The sequence below is a fragment of the Patagioenas fasciata genome, chromosome 5 (assembly GCF_037038585.1).
Source record: "Patagioenas fasciata isolate bPatFas1 chromosome 5, bPatFas1.hap1, whole genome shotgun sequence".
NCBI lineage: Eukaryota > Metazoa > Chordata > Aves > Columbiformes > Columbidae > Patagioenas > Patagioenas fasciata.
In genome coordinates, this window is record NC_092524.1 from 37,063,462 (window position 1) to 37,086,503 (window position 23,042).

The 23,042-nt window shown below is 36.9% G+C and overlaps 1 protein-coding gene across 2 annotated transcripts in view; it reads left to right on the top strand.

Annotated features, from left to right (window-relative positions):
• Positions 1-23,042, top strand: part of FMN1 (formin 1) — a 204,878-nt gene that overhangs the window by 15,033 nt on the left and 166,803 nt on the right. For both annotated transcript variants that reach the window (XM_071809341.1, XM_071809342.1), the window contains exon 2: positions 1,419-3,435. In XM_071809341.1, the coding sequence (XP_071665442.1) occupies positions 1,521-3,435 (1,915 nt within the window). In that variant the 5' untranslated portion in view covers positions 1,419-1,520. The remainder of the gene's footprint in view (positions 1-1,418; positions 3,436-23,042) is intronic.

The window sequence follows — 23,042 nt, forward strand, 5'->3', positions numbered from 1 at the left end:
TCCTTAGGATCTCTCCTAAGGATCTCTCTCTAAGGTCTCTCTCCTTAGGATCTCTCCTCTGTTATCAAGGATTATATGTGCATATTAACAGTTTTCCTGTCATGAAGGGTGATACTAGTCGAAGTAAATGGAAAGCCTGATGCTATTTAAAGAACATTATAAACCAAGGAATTGCTTTAACAAAATTTAGATAAAAATGACTGCAAGAAATTACTACTTGCCGGTACAATAAGATGTTTTGTGTAAATTCTGACTGTTTCTTAGAGTTAGAATATGCTAGTTATTTATGGTAAACATCATTTTATATCTGACTCCCTGTATAATAAAAACAAATAAAATACATATATGTTGAAAAAATATGTGAAATAAAATGCGTGACATGGTCATGTGACAGCTTCCTTTTAATTATTGTTGCCTAAGGCTAAGTTTGACTATTTTGAAATGACGGAAAGTTCTGCTGTATTTATGCTTCAAAAGTTGAAAACTGAAATTCCTGCATTTTTCAACAAAGAGAAGCCTTGGAGCAGGTGCTCTCTAGCTTTGCATGCTGCTGGGTTTGCTGCTGAGTTTTAGGCCTTTCCCTGATGCTTATGCATTTCCTATTCACTGCAGACTTCTCCACTTTAGTTGTGGTAGTAGAGTTCCTTCTGGATAAAAGGCCAGTTTAGCGCTCAAAAGGAGTAAACCAACTTCTATCAAGGTGTATGAAAGTAACGTAAATATGTTAAAAAATCAGTAGCAAGAAAATGTAATGTGATACAAAGAAAAGAAAATAACAAAACTCAATATACCTGCCTGTAGTAGTAAAATTACACTATTGCATGTTGAATCACAATAGATTTATACAGCACCTATATGCTAACCCAGTAAAGGGAAGCTTTTTTTTTCTTCTTGCAAGTTTTCTTGATGTCACGGAAATTTCACAGATAAATACAAGAAGAAAATATTTAACCATTTATTTTAAAAATATTTTCATGGTAAATAAAGCAGTGATAGTTAATTACATTGTGATGGTGTTGTGTTGCTGGTTATGCTGAGCAAAAAAGCGACATACATGCTTGAATGGTTCTTTTGACTAAATGTTCAATAGCAAGCTAACTTTTAACAGGGAGAGGACAATAGGTTCCAGCATTAAAAAGTAAATTGTCTTTGGAATGGATGTTCTAGTTAACATCTTATGATCTTATGGAACAGCATTGACTGAGAACCCTGGAGACAGGGGGATAATGTATGAGAGAAGGATTATGACTCTGACTATGAGTGTTACCAATGTCATCCTTTTTATGTCATTTTTTTCAGGGTAAAAGATTTATATGAGAAAATACTGAGAGAAGATTGTGCTTCTGCAGGCTTGTTATTTATCATATTAAATTTGCCATAATCAAGTTTGACAAGCTTCTCTTTATTTTTTCCAACAGACAATATTATTGTTGAAGATTAGTCAGATGCCTTCCGTCCATTCTCTGCCTCACATGCTATGTCATGCAAGCCTTGAAACACTTAGCACATAATTTAAATGAATGACTAATTTGGCCAGCATAATGGAAGGCACGCATACTATCCTTCAATTGCACAAACCCATTATGGAGCTTTGTTACGTCAGCTTCTATCTTCCAGAGGGAAAAGTCAGAGGATTTACTTACAAGGGCTGTGTAACTCTGGACAGAACCAGTAAACGTTTCTGTAGCTGCTATCAAGTAAGGGAGAGGTTAGAGATGGAGCTGAGAGAACAATCATATGGGAACTTTGGAGATATTATTTTCAAACGAACTACCACAAAAGACTTTCTCACTGACCTGTACAAACTGGCTGCTGAAAAGGAAGAACTGTTATCCAGTCTTTTGAGATCACATCATACTCTGGGCCTTAATGCAGGACGTCAGGAGGGAAAGCAGCAGGAGGTTTCTGGAGTCCCAAAACTTAAAGGTGAAGATTACTCTGGTTTCACACATCAGCAGGAGTTCTTTCTGAATTCCACAAATAAAGACAATTTGAATCACAACAAAGTGAGGAAATACAGAAGAAAACAGAGCTCTGAGGAGTTGAGACACCGTAAAGGGGGAAAAAGGATATACGAGCAACATCTTTCTTCACTAAGTGTGCTAGACATGCAACTGGAAAATAAGAAGATGCCACCCACAAGATTTTGTACCAGGAGTTTTCCCAGTTCCTTTTATACCTCCAGCTGGCGAATAGTAAAAGATAAGGAAGACTTACCAGTAGACAATAGTATACGACCAGAACAGTGGATAGAAGAGGGGTATTTTCTTAAAAACTGCAAAGCTGTGAAACTGGATGCTGAGTTACCAAGTTCTGGCACGAAAGAGAACAATGACACGGTCACAGCTGAACTAGTGGATAATGGAGAATGCATTCCTGAAGTTATGAAGGTACCACAGAGTATCACTTTGGCACAGTCATCTCAGGATGGTCTATCTAACAAACTGGAGACATCATCTAAATCTGCAGCTGCTAAAAGTCTGAAAAGTAATAAGTACACTGAGCCAATATGCAAGGAGATAACAGGAATCACAGTTGTTGCTGAAGTACAGGATTCAGAAGCTTGTACGAAAAAAGTTGCCAAACCACCTGCAGAGTCTTTACCTGATTTTCACAGAGATAAAGAAACCATTTTTCCTGTTATCACGACGGTACATAATGAGTTCATCTCAAAAACTGATGTATGCTCTGTAGATGAAGCTGCTGGAGACTCCAAAAACACTGTGCTGTGGGTAAAGGAGGAAGACAGTTCTGGTTTGCAGTACAAAGCAGAGACAATGCACATTGCTGATGAGTCATGCAACCTTGTGGGAGCAGTCAATAAAGCTCTTCTGAAAGTTAAACGGAGCGACAGTTTAGATGAAGCTGCAGAATGGAAGAGACTGCAACAAATTACAAGAGGAGACAGAAACCTGCCAGGCTCAATATATGAGAAAAGGACCACAGTATCCCAGGAAAGCAGCAAGCATTTATTTTTGAACCTGCCTATAAATGAAAGTCAAGATATTTCTCAGACAAGTAATAATCTTAAACTTGAAGAGAAAAGGCTACATTCACCCTCATTAGCAGCAGTGAGTAATGTTTTTAGTAATTCCTATCCTCTATCTAATACACACAAACAAATGTCACCTATTCCTTCTCCGTTATCTTCGAGACTGCCAAGCCCGCAGCTGCATCACCGGATTCTCCCATTACCGACACAGAACACTGAGGATGAATCTACATTCAATGACTATGGCAGCGGGAGACATGGTGCTATAAACTTCTCTTTCAGTGATCTGGAGCCACAGTTTTACCTGAAGCTTTCTGAACCTGGAGAACTGAGCTTTGCCACCAGACAACCAGGCCTACACCAGAATGCAACTGCAGGGCATTTTGAAAAGTGTGCTGTACAAGAAAAATTAACTACTCAGACACAGCAGAACTTCTGTCCAGGTCAGTCCTTTTTAATACATTTTTAAACTACAGAATTGACACACCATGAAAGTATTGCAGTGTGTATTTTTAATACTAGCCTTAAAGAATAAATAGTATGTTTGCAATGAAAGTATTTATCACTATTGAAGAACTGAGTGAAAAGTTGATGAATTTTTTAAGCAAAAGTAATAGCTATGTAAGATTTCATTTCAGATGCTTTTTTTGTGTCAGCTTATTTTCAGTCCTGTTGTCATTGAGTTACCTCTTAACCAAAGTTACTTTTCCACCTAAAATGAAAAACAGTTTACATGCTTATTTTTCTCCTCTTACTGTGCTGTGTGTGTTCTAGTCTGTCAAAATGTTATGATAACATTTATTATCCAAAATGTCCTTTTTAGTTTACTTGGCTTAACTAATAGAATGTCACTTAGGCAAGCAAATTTACATTGCCTCAAGTATGGGACTGATGTTTTGACCATTTAACTACAAGAGGTTGATGTAAATTCTATCAGAACAAAAGGCTTGTTTTTAAAGGGATTGCATGCAGGAGTCATGTTGCAATGTATTTGAGTTCAGTGCATGGGTTTATTTATAAATGTGTATATAAATATATAAAAATATAAATATATGTATATAAACATATAAAAATGTGCCATACTGAATAGCTATGTTTGTTACCCAGAACATCAACCTCTATACGCTTAATTCTTTCTCTAAGAAATGGGAAGCGTGGAAGACCTAATTCTGCAGTGGTGTAAGTGTGACTTAGACTGGTCCCTATGTGCTCTGGGAGGGATGACAGTGCAAAATGACATGATTTCACTATAAAAGGGAAAGAGGTGCTAATTTGCAGCTTTATTACTTTTCATGGAAAATAGAATATTTTTCCGTAATCCCAAATTAAAAGGGAAACTAGAAAAACATGTGGGAAAAAAACCTGTTGATACATTTATTTCTTAGTATTTACCTAGACTTGAGCCTCTTGTGTGATATATCTTCCCACTCCCATCCCTGCTTCTCTTTAAAGTGCGTTTGGGTCTTTTGCCATACCTTTGGCTGATTCGGCTCGCTAAAATGGTACAAAAATATTCTCTCTCTCTCTTCTTTTTTTTTTTTTTTTTTTTCTTTTGAGGAGGGGTGGGGGATTGGCAGAGGGTAGTCTGCCATTTTAGTTACCTAAAAGGCCTCCTAGGGTAGCCCCAATGAGTGACTGCCAGAGCTGGTGCAAGACAACTTACAAATTTCTGCAGTCTAAATCAGGGAAGAAGACATAGGCAAAAGAAATGGGGTTTCCAAAAGGAGAGGGGTGTAGGGATGTGAAACCATTACCTTAGCCAAAGGGTGTTGAATACTGCCTATGAGACTTGCATTTATGCCTGCTGCTTCTAGAAGTTTCTTTAGTTTCACTCAAGACTACATCAAATTTAGAGTTTTGTTTGACAAGTTGACAAATCTGATGCAGACACTCATCAGCAGCAAAAAATATGGGTGCTATGCTCCTGTTCTTTCATTCCTTTCTTGGTTCCTGTTGTGCATGTTGTCCTACCCCTCTCATTACATCTTGTACTCATTGTACCTTTTGATGAATCACAGAATCATAGAATACTTTGGGCTGGAAGGGATCTTCAAAGGTCATCAAGTCCAACCACCTGCAAAGACCAGGGGCATCTTCAACTAGATCAGGTTGCTCAGAGCCCCACTCAGCCTGGCCTTAAGTGTTTCCAGGGACAGGGCATCGATCAGCTCTCTGGGCAACCTGTTCCAGTATTTTATCACCCTCAATGTAAAAAAATTTCTTCCTCATGTCTATCCTGAATCTCCCCTCCTTTAGTTTAAAACCATATCCTGTCGTAACAGACCCTGCTAAAATATCTGTACCCATCCTTCTTATAGGCTGCTATGAAGTAGTGAAAGGCCATGATAAGGTCTTCCTGGAGACTTCTCCAGGCTGAACAACCCCAGCTTTCTCAGCCTGTCGTCACAGGAGAGGTGCTCCAGCCCTCTGACCATCTTGATATCCTCCTCTGGGCCCTCTCCAAAGGTCCATGTCTTTCATGTCTTTTCATGTCAATCTTTCATCCACCAGAACCCCCAAGTCCTCCTCTGCAGCGCTGTTTTCAGTCCCTTCATCCTCCAGCCTGTATTGATAACAGACATTACCTCAACCCAAGTGCAGGACCTTGTACTTGGCCTTGTTCAACCTCATGGTGAGCTGGTTCAGCTCTCGAAACCAGCAGAAAATTTCACCCCTTTGTGAGACTGAAGTAGCACAGCCCTTTTTCTCCTTGCCTTGCATTAGTATTTTTAAAATTAGTTTATCATTTAGAATTGTTGGATGTGAAACTGTACCTATTGTGCTGCACTCTTGTACTGGCTTTGCCCGGGGTAGAGTTAATTTTCTTCATAGTAGCTTGTATGATGTATTGTTTTGGATTTGTGTTGGAAATGGTGTTGATAACACACTAATGTTCTAGCTTGTACTGAACAGTGTTTGCACACCATCAATCCCTTCCCTGTTTTTCACTTTGCCCTCCTGGTGAATAGACTGGGGGTGTGCAGTAGGCTGGGAGGGGAAACAACTGGGCACACAACCCAAACTAACTAAAGAGATATTCAGTGCTATGTAATGTCGTGCTCAGCAATAAAAGCAGAAAGAAGGGGCTTTAGTGGGGTTACCCATCTTTTGCTTGGAAACTGTCTACCCACGGGAGGTGGTGAGTGATTGCTTTTGCATCACTTGTTTTGTTTTCTTCTCTCTTCTTCCACTTATCCTTCTCTTATTATCAAACTTTGGGATTTTTGTTAATTTTTTGTTTTATCTTGGCCCCCAAGTTTTCTCATTTTTATTTTTCCTTTCCTCTTCCACCGTCCCACTTGGGATGGGGACAAGTGAGTGAGTGACTGCGTGGTGCTTATCTACCCGCTGGTGTTAAGCCACAACAGCTCTATAAGAAACAAAACAAAACACATACACACAAATAGAATCTGTTGGAAATCCTGGCTGTTAAACAGAAACATCTTTGTGGAGAGAACAAAGTGCAGACAAAACAAGACCTTAGTTCTTGTTTACAGTTATCTGGCAACACTAATACAGACAGTAAATATCACTCCAGCTTTCTGAAACATGTAATACTATTCTCTTGGCTGTTTTGGTTTGGTTTGGTTTTTAATTTTTAAAATTTTCATGTATGATTGCATGCCAGCGTTATTACTTGTGTGTCAGAAGATCTGTAATTTTAAAGAAGAGTTGCCTGCTTTGCCAGCATATATAACACGATAGGCATGTCTCTGGATCTGGAATAATATGACTTTCCATTTTGTTCTGAACAAGGGCTGGAGTCATTGGCAGAGCACTGGGTGTACCACTCTTCTGTAAACTGACCTAAGTTCTAACTAACTAACCGACTGTAGTGCAGTGGGGCAAATGACATATCTCCAAATTTAGGTCATGTAAGTGATGTTAAGATTTACAGCTGTAAATTTGCACTCCTGTTTTGATCTTTATCAGAATTCTCCCATATGTGAAGAGCAAAATTCAAGACCATTGTTCAGATTTGTCTTTAATGGGGTGCTATTATGAATTGATTTATTTCAAAGACAGTCTGTTGTTAAATTTTGTAAGTATCAACAATGAATCTAAGAATTACGGATAATTTTGATTGACTCTTTACCAGTCAGGTTGGGTAAAGGATTTATTTCATGTCAAAAATACCAGTCTTATGAATGGCTTTTCAAGTTATATCACTGTCAGTTTGTACTACTTCTTACTGCAAAACATTTGGAGCCTTTTACTGCTGGTGTAACTTGGCATTTGGAAAATTTATTGAAAGGGTTAAAATATTTTACTTTATTAGTTTAAATTGTGAACTGGACTCATCATACTAGTCTACACATGATTTTAATTCTCTTTTTTGATTGATTTAAATCATGGTTCTTCACCATCTCTCTGAATGATTGGAGAATATTCCTGCAATCAAAACTGTAATATTTAGCTAAGGCAGAATGCCTTTATTTTTGTACTTCTACTTTTTCCACAAGTTCAGTTTATTTTCAGTTTTCTGAATCCTCCTGTTGAAGTGCAACTGCTGGCCATGGGAACAGGACACAGCTTCTTCTTAGCAAGTTAATAGTTAACTGGGAAGAATTTATAGTTCAACAACAATTATTTAGCAATTTTCTCAGTAAGTGGGACTAGGTATTAACATTCCTATATTTGTATGTAACAGTTCTGTTTGAATTATCAAAATTCTAAGTAAAAACTTTGTAATATATTAAGGCTTTCAAGAAGTAAACTATTCAGCTTCAAGCAGCAAAACCACAAGTACAAACACTAAAATTTCTCATAAAAACACATTTATTAAATCCTCAGAAACTTGATTCCTGCGTTTCTGTAGGAAACTCTTTCTACTCTAACACAAAATACATCATGCTTTTATAGACCTGGAGAAGTCAAGCTTGCTTTTGAAAAAATCCTCAATCTATCTGAATATCTGTCTCAGAGAAAACTTTTCTGAGACCTTTTAGTTCCTGACTGTTCTCTCTCACATTGTTCACAGTGGTAGAAAAAATGAGTGAGAAAATTTTCAGAGCTGTTTTATTAGTATGGAATACACTGATATGCTGTTTTACTAAGTGTTATCTGAAAGAGGAGGAAAATTAGTGATATTTTTAGCAGTTATTGAAGTGAATTTGATTCAGAGCAGGAAGCTTAAAAATAAAAATCTCTAGTTATGACGTAGCCTCTCCGATTTAGGCCAAGTCAGCTAAGACATCCCATTATTCCAGAACAGTGACTGGTGACTGTGCTTTGAGTCAGGATGGGACTAGGATGGGTTTTTCACTGTGCTTTCTGTTTTATGGATTAGTGCAGCTGTGAATAAAGGATGAAAAACTGACAAGCTCCAATGGATTGGGCAAGGGAGTATGGCCTTGGCTAAGATGGAGAATAGGAATGGAGGATCACAAAATAAGTGGAGCATGGCAGATTAGAGTTGAGAGAATTTTTTTTTTTTTGTGGGAAAATGTGCAGAAGGATCTATAACCATTAGAATGTACATCATGGGTGTAAACCTTGCAGTCTTACTGGGATCCATTAGGTCAGTGTGCAACACAATGAGGAATTTTGGAGATGAAGGGAGGGAGGAATTAAAATAAGGTGAGGAAAAGGGGTTTGATTTTAAAGTCTTATAAGTTATAATGCTTATTGTGATGTAGAGAAGGCATCTGAACTGCTGGAAGAGGTTGGTGAATACAATTCTCACATTATTTCTCAAATAATTCTGTTTAATTGACTAGTGAGATGTAAACCAAAGACTTTCTTGTACTATATTCTGGACCTAATTGTAGCTGCACCTATCCCTGCTGATTATTAGATGGAGAATGTTGTGTTTGCTTGTTACTGCCAGTGAGAATTTTATGCAGCATTATACTTGCCATTAGAAATAACTGAAAATGAGAGTTCTGACAATTTTGTGTGGTTGACAAAAATTATGCAGTGCCGTTTGAAAACATGCCAACTGCTAATGGCTATCTATGGGAGATCTATTTTACAGTCATAAAATATAATCAAAGTACTTCAACCTATAAAGGACTGTTTGCTATAATATGGAGAAATACTTGAATAAGTATTATTCTTACATTGTTCTAAGATTATGGATTCTCAGATTTTAGTCCTCAAAGGTTTTTAATGGGAATGAAAAGCACGAAATCCTATTTTTATTTTACTGCTTTACTCACTGGTGGCTGGAGGAACCGTTTTCATAACTGCACTCTGAGAACTGTCCTATTTCGTAGGACTTCTAAATGCCAGTTAAAATTGGGTTTTCCCAGTTTTTCTGGGTTCATTTGTGTTTGAAATATAAACAAAGCTTACTTCCACATGAACAAGAATATTCTGATTCTACAAATATAGCAGTTATATAGTCTTACTTCTACACATCTGCTTAAATTTCCAGCATTAAAGTAGCAGGTTGAAGTATCCATGTCAGTAAGCCTTAGTTTTGAATTTGTTTGGGTGTATTATCATTAACCACAAAAAATTAAACTGTTGCAGTGCCAATGCTAGAAGATTGTAATTCCAAGTGGGATACAGGTAATGTTTTGTCTCAGATATTTAATGAAGATGACCCGAATAATAAATATAAAATTACCAGTTGTATTTTATTTTGTCTTTTTCCAACTTAACTCTCTCTTTCAGCTGAAAAGAGACAAAGTCAGTTAAGAGAAATTCAATAACAAGACTTTATGATTTCTTCCTCTGCCATGGTTTTGGAAAATGAAGTTTCATATAAACAAAACTTTGTTTGAAGGCTCTTAAACAGGAGACAGATGTCATTATATTGTTTTTGATGTTCCTTTTATAAGGAAGGGAAGGGTTTATAAATACCTTCTCTGATTGAAGTGGTTCAGAGAATTCCTAATTAGCATTTTAAAAGGACTGCAGCGTTCTGTCCGTAACAAGTATGTACTTCATGAGGTAAGTTTGCATATAGATCACATGGAAGCATGATGCCTAGTTTCTCACAGGTAATTCACATGAAAGTAGTATACATGAGTGTGTTGCTTCCCTAAAAACAACTTATTCAGAGTGCATGTTCTTTGAAGATGCTACAAAGGAGCTAACAATTAAGAGGCTTGGATAAGAACAGAATTACATAAAAAAGGAAAAGAGAATTAATCATAGAATCTCAGAACCATTTAGGTTGGAAGGCATCTCTTGAAATAATCTAGTCCAACCCTCTGCTCAAGCAGGGTCACATGGAGCAGGTTGCCCACACCTGTGCCCAGTAGGGTTTTGAATTTCTCCAAGGGAAATAACCTTTCTAGGCGACCTGTGTCAGTGCTTGGTCACTCCCACAGTAAAAGTATGTTTATTATGTTCAGATGGAGTTATGTACATTTTAATTTGTGCCCATGATGCTCTATACTCTTAGCTTTTTTTTTTTTTTTTTCCTGCAAGGGTGCCTTGTTGACTTACATTCAACTTTCTGGCCACTAGGACCACAAGGTCTTTTTCTGCAAAGCTGCTTTCCAGCTGAGTGGCCCTCAGCATGTCCTGTTGCTTGGGTTTATTCCTCCCCAGGTGCAGGAATTTGCACTTCCCCTTATTGAACTTCATGGGGTTCCTGTCAGGCCATTTCTCCAGTCTGTAGAGGTCCCTCTGGATGGTAGCACGACCCTCTGGTCCCCTGGTGTATCAGCCACTCTTCCCAGTTTTGTCTCATCAGCAGACTTGCTGAGGGTGGACTCTGTTCCATTGTCTGGGTCACTAATGAAGATGTTGAACAGTATTGGCTCCAGTATTGAGTCCCAGCATATACCACTAGTTTGTTTCCTAGTTTCAACAGGAATTAGTGCCACTGGTCACACCCCTCCAGGCCTGGTCGTACAGCTGGTTTTTAATCCGTTTCAGCTTCCATTTATCTAATCTGTATTTTGTCAGCTTGTTTATACTGATGTTATAGGAGACCGTGTCAAAGGCTTTACTAAAGTAAAGGTAAACATCATAGTCTGTTCTCACCTCATCCACCAAGCTAATCACCACAGTGTAGAAGGCAATGAAGTTAATTACCCCTTTGTAAATCTATTCTGACTACTGCAAATCACCTTCTTGTCCTTCTTGTGTTTGAAAATGCTTCCCAGGAGGATTTTCTCCATCACCTTCCTAGGGACAGAGGTTAGAATGACTGGTCTGTAGTTCCTTGGATCTTCCTTCTTAAGAGTGATTTTTGCTCTCTTCCAGTCTTAAGAAACCTCTGCCTTTTGCTGTGACCGTTCAAAGATATAGATAGTGGCCTCATAATCAGAATGGCCAGCTCCCATAGCACTTGTGGGTGCAACTTGTTTGGCCACATGGATTTATTTACATCCAGTTTGTTTAAATGCCCCCAACCTAGTCCTTCTCCATTGAGGCTAAGTCTTCCTTGCTCCACAGTTCCCCTCTGATCTCGGTAAATACCAAGCTGAAGAAAGCATTGAGTACTTTTGTCTTCTCCATGTCATTTGTCACCAGTTCCCAATCTCCATTCATCAGTTATTTAATTGATAATTTCCCCTGATTTTCCAAACTTGAATAATCTTATCATGGTTTTTCTAAACAAAGAGTGAGCTCATGGGCACATCAGATTTATAAGATTAATTATGATAGTGATGTTCAAAAGTTTGGAATCCAATCTTGGATCATATAAATGCTTCCAATCTATTTTGATTATTTTAAGGTATTGCCTTCCTTATCTGACAGTGAAATTATTCTGTAGATTACATTCTCGATCAACAATAATGAAGTTTTATGTTAAATCGTAATAGAAACAATATAATTCAGTGCTATACATACTTGTGGGGTAGCAGTCATGAGTTCTGTATTTCCTCGGTGTGTTTGCTGTGGATTGTCTTCTCTGCAGAACTTAGTTGCCATGTCATTGTCGTAAATACCATTCACTTCTATTCTAAACCTTTTTCTTTTTACCCAATCTAAAAGTTCAGTGTGTCTCTAGTATCTTATGGGAATTGTGTTACCTAAAGACTCAGTGTGGCTAAAAAGGAGGTAATTATTTCTGAGATATTTCCTCATATTGGCTTTCTGAATCATAGTGAATAACACAAGTATCCTGACTGCCACTTAGGCCTGTAAGATAGAAATGCTCTTTTATATGGATTTCTGTTACTCTTTCTGTAGACAGTTTCAGGCTGTATCTAGTATTTTCCAGTTAAGTCTGCACATCCTTTCTAGCTAAGTAATCTTGCAAAGTTCACTAATAGTATGTGCAACTAAAATCACAGTCAGTATACAGCTCTTTAATGGATCTTTGTTTTCCTATTATATTCAGTGCATCGTAGAGCTGCATGTTACTCATCATACAGTGTATTACAATTTCCTTCAAGAACATCATTGTACATTCTCTGAGTCTTATGACACATGGTAGTGACAAAAGATCATTAATATTTCTTCCCAGTGAAGGCAAAAATCTTTTTCATGGTAGTGTAAACAATATAAGGCAATGCTACGTGGAAACTGTAGATTTGTGACAGTTTGAATTGAATTTAGACAGGACTGAAAATCCAAGACAAAAGTCTCTGAGCTAGAAAGACACTCTGAACACTGACCTGGATAGATGCTGTGAACAAATAGCTCCTGTTTTAGTTGAATGACTTCCCAGCATGACACACTTAAGCAACAGTTATATTTTCATCTCCCTCTGTAACATGTGACTCTTCAGTCAAAGGCAATCAGTGAGGGGAAACCGAGTGAATTAAATTGGAATGAAAAAACAGAGACAGCTTAATGTTTTCTGCTGGTCATAGTTTAACAATTTTCTGTTTCATGGGAGAGAGAAAAGGTCGAAACATTCACACTGGATTATAGTTCATGCACTCAGTTTAAGAGACTTACCGTAATGAAATGCACTTCTTTTTTTCATCAATATAAAAATAATTTCTTGAAGTAAAATACTGGCATAATGTGGAAGTTGTCATTTATTAAATCTGTATAAATTCTCTTGGCCATTTAAAACAAGTTGGTAGAAAAGGTTCATCTGACATTTTTGTTGATGAATCACGGTGATATGTAAGTTGAGATCAAATTTGAGTATTTACCTCTGTAAATTTAATAGATTTATTTATATTAACCAATTTAATAATGTGTATAGGATTTTTTTAAAACTGTAATAACTACTCTTTGGTATTTTTTCTCTGAAAAAGTGACATTGCACCAAATCCAGCTTGTAAAAGTGGTGACAAAATTCTGCAAATTCTCTGCTAAAAATGTACTTTAAAATATACGTAATGAAAATTAATAAAGAGGTAATTTATGTGTCTGTGGTATATCGTATCAATAAATAATATTGAGTGGTATTTTGTGATTTAGAAACAACATTAAATCTATTAATAATAAATTTAAATAATATTTATAAGTAGTGAATATTATTTAGGAGTCATAGCATTAAAACACTGCACCTAGTGGTTTAATGATGTATTTAATTGTTTGTGTCAGAGCAATTTTTCTTTGGGATGAGATTATGACTGCCTTTACATTTAGATTATGGCGGCCTGTCATTCAGTCCAAGTGTTTAAGATTTTCCAGAATGTAGTCAAAGAGCAATTTGGGGTTGTGTGCTATGCTGCTGGGATCAGTGGGGTGAAGATAGGACAGAGAAAAGCTGAGAACTGTGGGATGTGTTTTGCAGGAGGAACTTTAAAGGATGTGTGAAATTATTCTTTACCAGAATAAGAGGTAAGTTAGGAAGGAAATACAAATAATTCAGAGTACCTCACCTGAGTGACATTCTCTGTACACTGCTTCTTGTAGTGTTCCATATGATAAAGATTTTGATGCTCTGTAATATTCTACCTTTTTTACATTTAAGTTTTCAAGTGTTGTTAAGATGAAAAGTGATATTATTTTCATAAGGTTTATTATTACAGTGAAGGGGCATATGGGACATTTTTGGATTTTGGATACAATGAGATTCTTTGAAACAGTCCTAAGCAATCATTTAGCATTTCTTTGCTATCAATACACAATGTAATGATTTTTACTTGGATAATTCAAAACTACAAAGGTTAAGATTATAAATGATGAATGATTTAGCTAGTATGTGACCGTGTTTACTCTTATTTCTCTTTAGTATGTTGGAAAATTGTCGTGGTTGAGACGAACAAACGACATAGACTAAGTTCTTCCAGGATGAAAGTAGTAGATGCCATTTATTGCCACAAGTGCATTTTTATACAGTTTTACCAATTCATGTGTCTCTTCACTATTGGTTACAAGTTACAGCAGTAACATCTCATTGGCTATTTTTGCTATGATCAATGTTACTCTTTTACTCCCTTATCTCTCACGGGTACATCCTTAACATCTCCGGATACTCGTTTACTCCCATCTTCCTCGTGAATCCAAGGACCCACTGTAGACCCACAAAAAATTAAGCTGGAAAAACTTTGTGTGTACTAAAAAAGATTGAATATATGGAGGAAGATATTATCTGTTTCTATCCTATAACTTCTTCAGTGATTTCTGTATTTTTATGTCTACCTTATGAGAAGAAAATATTTCTTGATTGTCAGCCCCTGTAAACTGGAACCCCTTACCTCACCAAAACCACTAAATGCTTATGAATAGAAGATAAGACAATTCTTATTATATGCACAAACCAAAGAACACGGGTTCTTGTTCTCTAAGCATCAATGTTTCCACTACAGAAACAATAAAAATAACAAAACTGTAGTACAGGGGATTCTGGCCAATAACAAGTACTTCTATGAATCTATGAACTTAAGGAAGAAGTTGCAGAGAGTCTAAAAGTGTTTTTTCCCATTCCTTTTCCCCCTCACACTGAACATTACCCAGCAGCTGGACCAGCAGCCCTGCCAGCCCCACAGGCCCTGCTGGCCAAATGCCTGCCACTCCCAGCCTGCTCCCACAGCTTTGGCTGTTGTTGCCTGCAAAATACCAGGTGCTTCTGTGTGACCTAAGATGTTAATCATGCTTACCCCATATACATCATTTGTATATGAGATCTGGTTCATATTGTGAGAGAATTTCTTCAAACATAACTTGATTTCCATGTCCAGAGAAACTGAACACGACAGTCATGAAGGCAGAGTTGTCTGAAAGCTGCAGAATTTTCTTGAGCATATTAGGAGTACTAGTCAGGAGAATTCATTCCAAGTTCTTTGTGGCAATTACTAAAATTGTGGTTTATTTTAGCTTATGCAGCACTGAAGTTCAGTATTTTTGCAACCCCTTGACTAGCATTTTTTTAACAGATACTTGAGTCTGATAGCTACTGTAGTAACAAAAGTGAAATCTAAAACGTTGTTTAGTCCTTTGGAGAAGGTAAAAGTTAAAAGTTTTGGCTTTTTCTTTCATATGTTAGTTTTATGTAACTTAAGACATTATATATAACTTCTAAAGTTGCTGGCATTGGATCATTTCATCTCACGATAATTAAAATCTGGAGGTTTTCTTCTCTAAATTTCTTCTAGAGTATATATTCCTGTCAGTAATGTAGTTGCTAACATGTTGTAAACTTGACCAAATGTTTACTAATTTCTCATTCATCAAAATTAAATTCATTTTGTCTCAAGAAGTTGAAGTACTTAAGTAAGGAAAAAATATTGAAAAAATATTATTCAAATAAAAATTATTCCATTTTGGAGAATATATATTTTTAAATAAATGCATATTAAAATTAATTTAGAGTTCTGAGTAAATTTTAAATAGCCATTACAGTTTAAACTTTGAGCACATATTTGATAGCTATACTAATACCAGTCAGGTGGTGGTGTGGTTGGTTTTGCTTGTTTGTTTGTGGTTTTTTGTTTGGTTGTTTTTTTTCCTTGTGTTTTGTGGGGTTTTTTTGTTTGTTTTTTAATCAGCTGTAGAGTAGCCTTCTCAAAATTATTTTCTAGGTGAATAATAAAAACTAGATAATATACCAAGAACAAAAGACCAGCTTTGGCTGGTAATACATCTTTTTGCACAGGCAGAATAGTCTTGTATAAGACCTAAGGATTTATTAGTAAATGATTTTTTACCTTGATTTCCTCTCATGTGCTTCTTTCATAGGATATAGACCTAATAATGTTTATGCTAGTTCACTACAACAGTTTGTTCTTTAAATCTGACACACAGTAAAAGTATATTTTTAAATATTATGAGCAAGACAAATACCACCATATAAATTCCCAAGAATGGTTTGTGCTTTTCTTTCTCATGGTTAATTTGTATTTCATTTTTGTACTTATTAGTGCAAGTTATATTTAATTATGCAAAAATGAAAGATGTTTATCATCCAAAGCTGGGAAGAAAAATGTTAGCACATACAGTTTTTCACTTTTTTCAAAGGTGTCTTACTTTTTATCATTCAGTCTTCTATTTTGTCAGCTAATTTATAATCTGAGAAGCAGTGTTCCATTTCAATATTTTTCTTACATTTTTCCAAGTAATGAAAAAAAATGGACATTCCTAATTTATTGCTTAGTTTGACAGTCTTAATCCATCCTGAGGGTTTTTTCTCCAATCTATGGATTAGCAAAAGAGGCCAAGCCTAATTAGCCAAAAGAGCCATATTTTTCACCTCATTTGTCCAGTCCTTTTCGTCAAGGGGGCTGGATAACATTTAAGCTATTTTACTTTGCAACCTAGACAAAAGATTTATTTCCATTCTATTCAGATTCTGGTGGCCAGTGAGAACTTTGAATCTAAAGGCTTTGTTCAAGGTTTTGCAGAATATGGGCTACAGTTTGAAGCTATTTCAGATTTCTAGAATGACATGAACTTAGCAAGAGGTATCTCCTTTTTTAAAGAGCTACCTTTGTGACAGTGAAACCCAGTGAGATTACTTTCTTCTGTAGCAGCTCCAAAATGAAATGTTTTTTATTCAGAACAGGAAGTTTTGGTGTTTTTTTGTGTTTGTTTTTTTTTTTGTTTTTTTTTTTTTTTTTTTAATTAAATAGGGGTTTTTTACCCCCATATCTTCTGTGGTATTTCTAATTATACTTATTTGCTTTCAAGTCCTACTTCCTGACACCTGCCTCCCCCTCCTCCCCCCCCCGCTGTGTAATTGTATTTCAGAGCAATGTAGATGCTTTGTATGAGAGCAGTCACATAGGGTGCGTTTGCATTGCATGTCCATACTAGCAACTCCACTGCTTTTCCAGTTTGGTCTATGAGACTTGCTGGATGGACACTCACACAGTTCAAAGTGTAGCTTGAGCTTGAAAAATTCTTGCGTAGCTACAGCTGCTGAGATTGTCTACACAGACCTCATGCATCTATCAAAACCGTCACAGCAGGGCTGGCATTGCACATCATCCCAGTGAGTTATGGTCATTCCATCCTTGTGGCACAGACCAAGGACCCTGAGCTTTCTTCACGTGGGTGAGGTGTGACTATGGGCTTAAAGGGGATTTCAGGCTACAAATAAGGCTGTGTCATAGCCTGGGCTTGAGACTTTAATAATGTGGATGGTCAATGAGACAGAGTATAAAAGCACGTTCAATTAACTTCGTAAAGTAAGTTGCAGCTCTGTCATCAGAGGGTTGAATTCTCTTATGTGTAACATTGAAATAGATATTAAATGTGCAAACTGGGCTGACAGCTGGGTGTTCCAGCGGAACAAATGAAAGGTTTCTTGGAATTCAGGTCTGTTTTAGCGGCTTTGGCTACCAAAACCATCTAATTATACTAATATTTACACAGTCACAGCTTTGAATAGTCTTGAAAATATTACCACTCATCCTCTTGGTGATGTGTTCATGAACCAGCTGTATAGCACATTGCTTCACTTTCTTATTCAGCAATAGTCTTTACTCACTCCTACAGTCCCTTCATCACTTCTGCTTTATTCATATTACCTTTGTCCTTCATGTGACTTGTGCTTTCATATCCGGACCTTTTGAAAGAAGAAAACTCATACTTTGCTTGTTCACAAGAAATTATCTCTGCCACCCATTTCTGTACCTAAGACAGATGCCGCTAAGATCTTTTCACAAATGAAAAGAAGAAATTCTGAGTCACTCTTACATCCTTACTCCACAAGGTCTTTGGAATGGATGCAAAAGTGTGCAGAATGGAAAAAGCACAGTTTTAGATGCCCTAGGGTGTCTGAGGCACAGGCATAGAGCTGGCAAATCTGACCCAGAATGATCCCCACCTTCTTAGGCTGGGGTAAATAAATTTCAGCTTATAACATTCTTTTAGGCAACTAAATCCAAATAATTATACTGTAAATGATGTGACAGCTTTTTTTATTGTAGCAAGCTTTTTATTTTATCCAGCCAAATTCATCAAAATTGGATGTATTCCTTCAGAAAAAAAAAAAAGTAAAAACACATCTGAATACCATAATACATTTTGATACTTCGTACTCTGTTCATTGTTCTAGAAATTGAACTCTACTTAATTCTGCATGATTCTTCTTGGAACTACCTGCATTTCTGTGCTACACTTCTAGTTAAGTATAATTATGTCATTGTCTCTGTGTCAGTATACTAAAGCACTTCATTTGACTTTCAACAGTAAAACTTAAGAGATTTTATTCTGGAAAATTATTTTATCATCCTCAGTCCTCTGAAATAGCATCCCCTTTTTTTCAGTCCTAATAGAGGTTTTGATGAAGTGAAACTAATTTTCCTTCTTGCTGACACAAGTATAGGGCTCAGGAGGACCAACTTGAGAGACCTTTGGCCAATGTACAGAATTTGCATAACAGGTTTACTGTTCCAACGGAACTGTGAGCAACAGAAGTAAAACAAAATTATGCCTCTCATTTGGTTCCTTTGGCATCTACATGTTGAAGATGAAAGAATTTTAAAATATAAAGTATATCTTTAGTATGAATCAGAAATATGACCAATAGTGTTTTGCTGTCACATTGATATAGTGGTATGCTTTATCACTGTGTCTTGAAAGAGAAAACCACCTTTTCAAGAACAGTCCTGAATGTGTGCTTAGCTTGAAGCAAGACTGGCAGCAAATATGTACTTATGCTGGATTTAAATAGGAATGCTTTCCAAAGCAAAATTATATACTAGGTGGCCAACAATTGCTAAGTTGTAATTTTATTTTAAAAGTAAATGTAGTACTGGCAGCCTTGAGGTTACTGGATTGAAGTAATGACTGGTATTTATATCTGGTTCATTAGCACGCCAGTGAAAAATTTCATGTGACAAAAATCCATTTGGCTAATGAAACACCTTTTAATTAGACCTTGAATTTTCAAAAGAATACAGCTTATTTTTTCCTCAGTAATGTAACATAACTGCATGGAACAGTTTCAAAAAAGAGTTGAATGACAGAAATATTTTCAAGTGAATTAAGCAGACTGCTTTTTAGATGCTTAGACATCTAAGGCTTTGTTTTGCTCTGCAAGACCTGACTGAGGCCAATACAAATGGCCAGGTTACATAATGGCGAATGTTTTCTTCTGTTTCATAATAGAACCCCTTGGGTTTGAGAAAGCCTTGATAAAGCTAAGATACTTCTGGCTTCTTCTGGTGGTTTATACAGTTATTTCGATGTGCAAGTGTTATTGAACATGAATGTAGTATCTTGCAGATGTTATACAATCAGCTGTATACTAGGCCTGAAAAAAAGTATGTCTAAAAATGTGCTTTAAAAAAAAATAAAAAAGCTGTCTCCAGACTTGACTGATTTTAATGTGTAGATGTCTCAGAGATGAGACTCGGAAATGTTGCTTGCCATTTCAGGAGATACTTGTTGAAATATGAGTAAATAGACTGTGTTAAAAAGAAATGTAGGCAGTAACTATTGAGTTACTTTTTTGCCTAATTTCTGATCAGTAGTTTTAAGATTGCTAAAATTATCCAGTCCTTTATTGAAACTTACTGTAATACAAAGGAAATGAGTAGTGTTGAGAGACAGCTATTCTAGAGTGACATGTTCCCTCATGACTTCTGAAACCTCCTCCATTGTACTGTTCTCCTTTCATTCTCCTCTTTTTCAACAGCCCCACAGTTCCCTCAGTCCTAGTCTGTCTTCATCTCTAACTGTAAAATCCATGTTGCTGTGCCTGAGGATGCATATCCTGATATCCAGTCTGACCTTTCCGAGGGGCAGGAATGCTGCTCTAACTAAGGCATATCATATCATGCTATTTGGGAAGAAGTGCTGTGAACAACTGGGGAAAGCACTTACTGAGCAATAAAAAGGCAGGTGAAATTCAAGGAAATAAATAGGAAGCTATGCATTAAACAAATACAATTTCACTTCATATATAAAAAGAAGCTGACCAATACCTTTCACGAATAAGATCTTTGAGTCATGGCAGATAGGTCTATGTAAATATTTGCTGAAAAATCAATAGCTTTCAAAAAAGCACATAGAGTGTTTATAGAAATTGGCTTCACTAGAGGTAAATGTTCAAAGAGGAGACAGAGGAGTAAAACAAAACAAAAAAAAGCCTTTACTCCAATAAAGGGAGACACCACCGGTGTCCCTATGCAATCTCTCAAAAACACAGGAAGACACAACCCCCTACTTATCCTAATCCCCAGACACAGGTGACCCCTCCTTCTTTCCCCAGTGACTGAGGTACTTAGAGGGTACAAATTTTCCAATCCACCTTTCATATTCCCCCAGAAACATCCCTTGTATGTAACCCCCCACCCCACCCCAACATTCCCTGTTAACTGATTGGTTAAACCTGTAAGTCTCTTGCACTCCATTTTGTAAGGACATGGGATTGCTCTTCCCATCAAGTGCTAGGAATTTTTAGAAAATAAATCAAAACAATAAACATTATGCCATTTTACAAGATCTAGTGCTCTCAAGCTTCAAATGTTTTGCAGTTCTGATTTCTTTCTCTCAGAAACTGTGTGGCAAAACCAGGTGGTGTTCAGAGAAGAACAGGATGTTTTAAAGGACAAAAATAGATCTCATGTGAGGAATAACAAAATACTTTCTTCAGCCTAGAAGAAAATATAAAACTGACAAGACACATGGTAGAGATTGTAAAACTGTGAGTGACTGGAGAGGTTTGACAGGGCTGGACTTTCCGCTGTCTCTCCAGTGCACCAGCTGAAGTGCACCAAAGGATATTTGTGGGAGCCGGGTTCAGAAGAAGCAAAAGGACATAGTCCTTCATGCAGCATGTACCTGAACTATGGAACACTTTTTCCAAAGGATACTGCAGAGCCCAACATTTACATCAGCACAGGGGACACTAGGAGTAGATGTCTGCTGAGGATTAATTACTGAACAGCTGGCACGAAAACAGGTGTCCCAGTTGTACATGGTGGGAGGGCGGGAGTATGTGGAGGAAGTATCTTATGTGCTTGCATGTTCTTACACACTTCCTTAGGCATGGGGCTCTGTCAGATGTGGGATACTGAGCTAGTCAGACATTTGACTCATGTTCTTTTTATTTTTTTTTTTTTCCTCTGATACTGTAAAATAAATGTATCCCCTTTCAATAACACTACTTACACCCATCTTATCTACTGTCTTGTTGCAGTGACCTAGGACTGTTCAGGAATGTTTTGCAGTGTGTCCTTAATCTGAGAAGAGTTCTGTTAGTCAGAAAGGCAATCACTTCCCAGAAATGTTATTAGGGATAAAATAAATATTGCTAGACAAATTATTTTTGGGAAATATTTAATTCCATGTAGTTATTTCATTTTATAGTTTTATGTCTGATCCTGGGGAGAAAGGAAAGGGAAAAGCTGAGGCAGTGTAATTTACCCTGCTGAACATTTTACTCACTTTAAGTTGTTTTGTAGTGGACTGTTCTAATGTCAGTCAATATATAGAATTGAAAACTTTCCCTTGCTGAGAACCAAGTCTTATTTTTAAGGAATTATATACCTTTCCTATCACGTAGATCAGAAGTAGTTTATCGCTGTTTTCTAAATTTTTCTTCGTATTAATGAAAAGATGGTCTCTCTTTTTAATGCCTGGTTAACTGATCATGTTTCAAATACAATGGACTTGAGATTTGAGTCTAGAAAAGCTCTGATGTTACAATACAAGCATGTATGCAGGTAAGAATTGCAATCCTGTGGCAGGTCCTAGGGCAGGCAGAAATAGAGGAGGAACCACTGGTTTTCCTACATTGTGCTTTGATCTGGAATAACCTTATTTTACATGGTTTTGTTAATTTTTGTTTCAGTTATTAAGCTATGATATGTGACATCATATTACATTCACCTACTTCCTGAGTTCCATACAAACATTATCTAGTTTGCAGGAGGCAAATATGATTCATAGTATTTCTGTATATTAAATGTAGAGCTTCTCCACTGCTCCAGTTATAACAGGAAATTGTGAAGAACAGGGCTGCCAAGGCATATGTTGAGCCGGGATTGAAGCTCTTGAACGGTTGTGATAAAACATACCTTTACTTTGCGTGAATATATGAGATTACTGTATCTTGACACTCAATATTAACCTGATAGGTCACTCATATGCACCAACATCTTGACAGTAGAATGAATGTGGTAGCTGTACAGGATCTTGTCTGAATGCAGACCATTTTTAACAACCATTTTTAACAGTTGAAGAGAATCCACTCATGGATGCCTCTATAAATTAATCTTGAGCTCACAGATGTTGTTCAGGTAGACTACATCTCATTACATGCTTACAAAAAATCCCCAAGATGCCAGGAAAAGCTTAAATGCACAGGAAATACTTTGAACCTTAATTTATTCAAAGAAAGCTAAACTATTTTAAGCAATTCATTATCACTTCCACACCCCCATGTTTTCACAAGGGAAGGTATCTAAAAGGTGACATAATTTATTTTTGGAAGTACTGTTCCCCTCTAGCTTCTTGTGAAATCTGTGAAAGCAGAGAATATTTAACAGCTATGGTGGCTTTGGATTTTCCGTAGGCTCATGATGTACTAAAAGCCTTCATTAAAAGAGTCACCTGAATCTTTTGAAAGTTTGTGTGATGCAGAATAGCTGGGGTTCCTCATGGGTCAGTCAGCAGTGACACAGGGAGTGAGGGGGGTTACTGATGCCTGACTAATATGAGCACGAACCAAAGTGATCTCTTTCTGTTAGTTACTGTCCTCATGCTGAGATGTCACTCCTGAGTATCTGACCATTGCAGAGAAGTCTTCAATGATTGCTTTCTTTCACTGGCTTGGTTAAGCAGA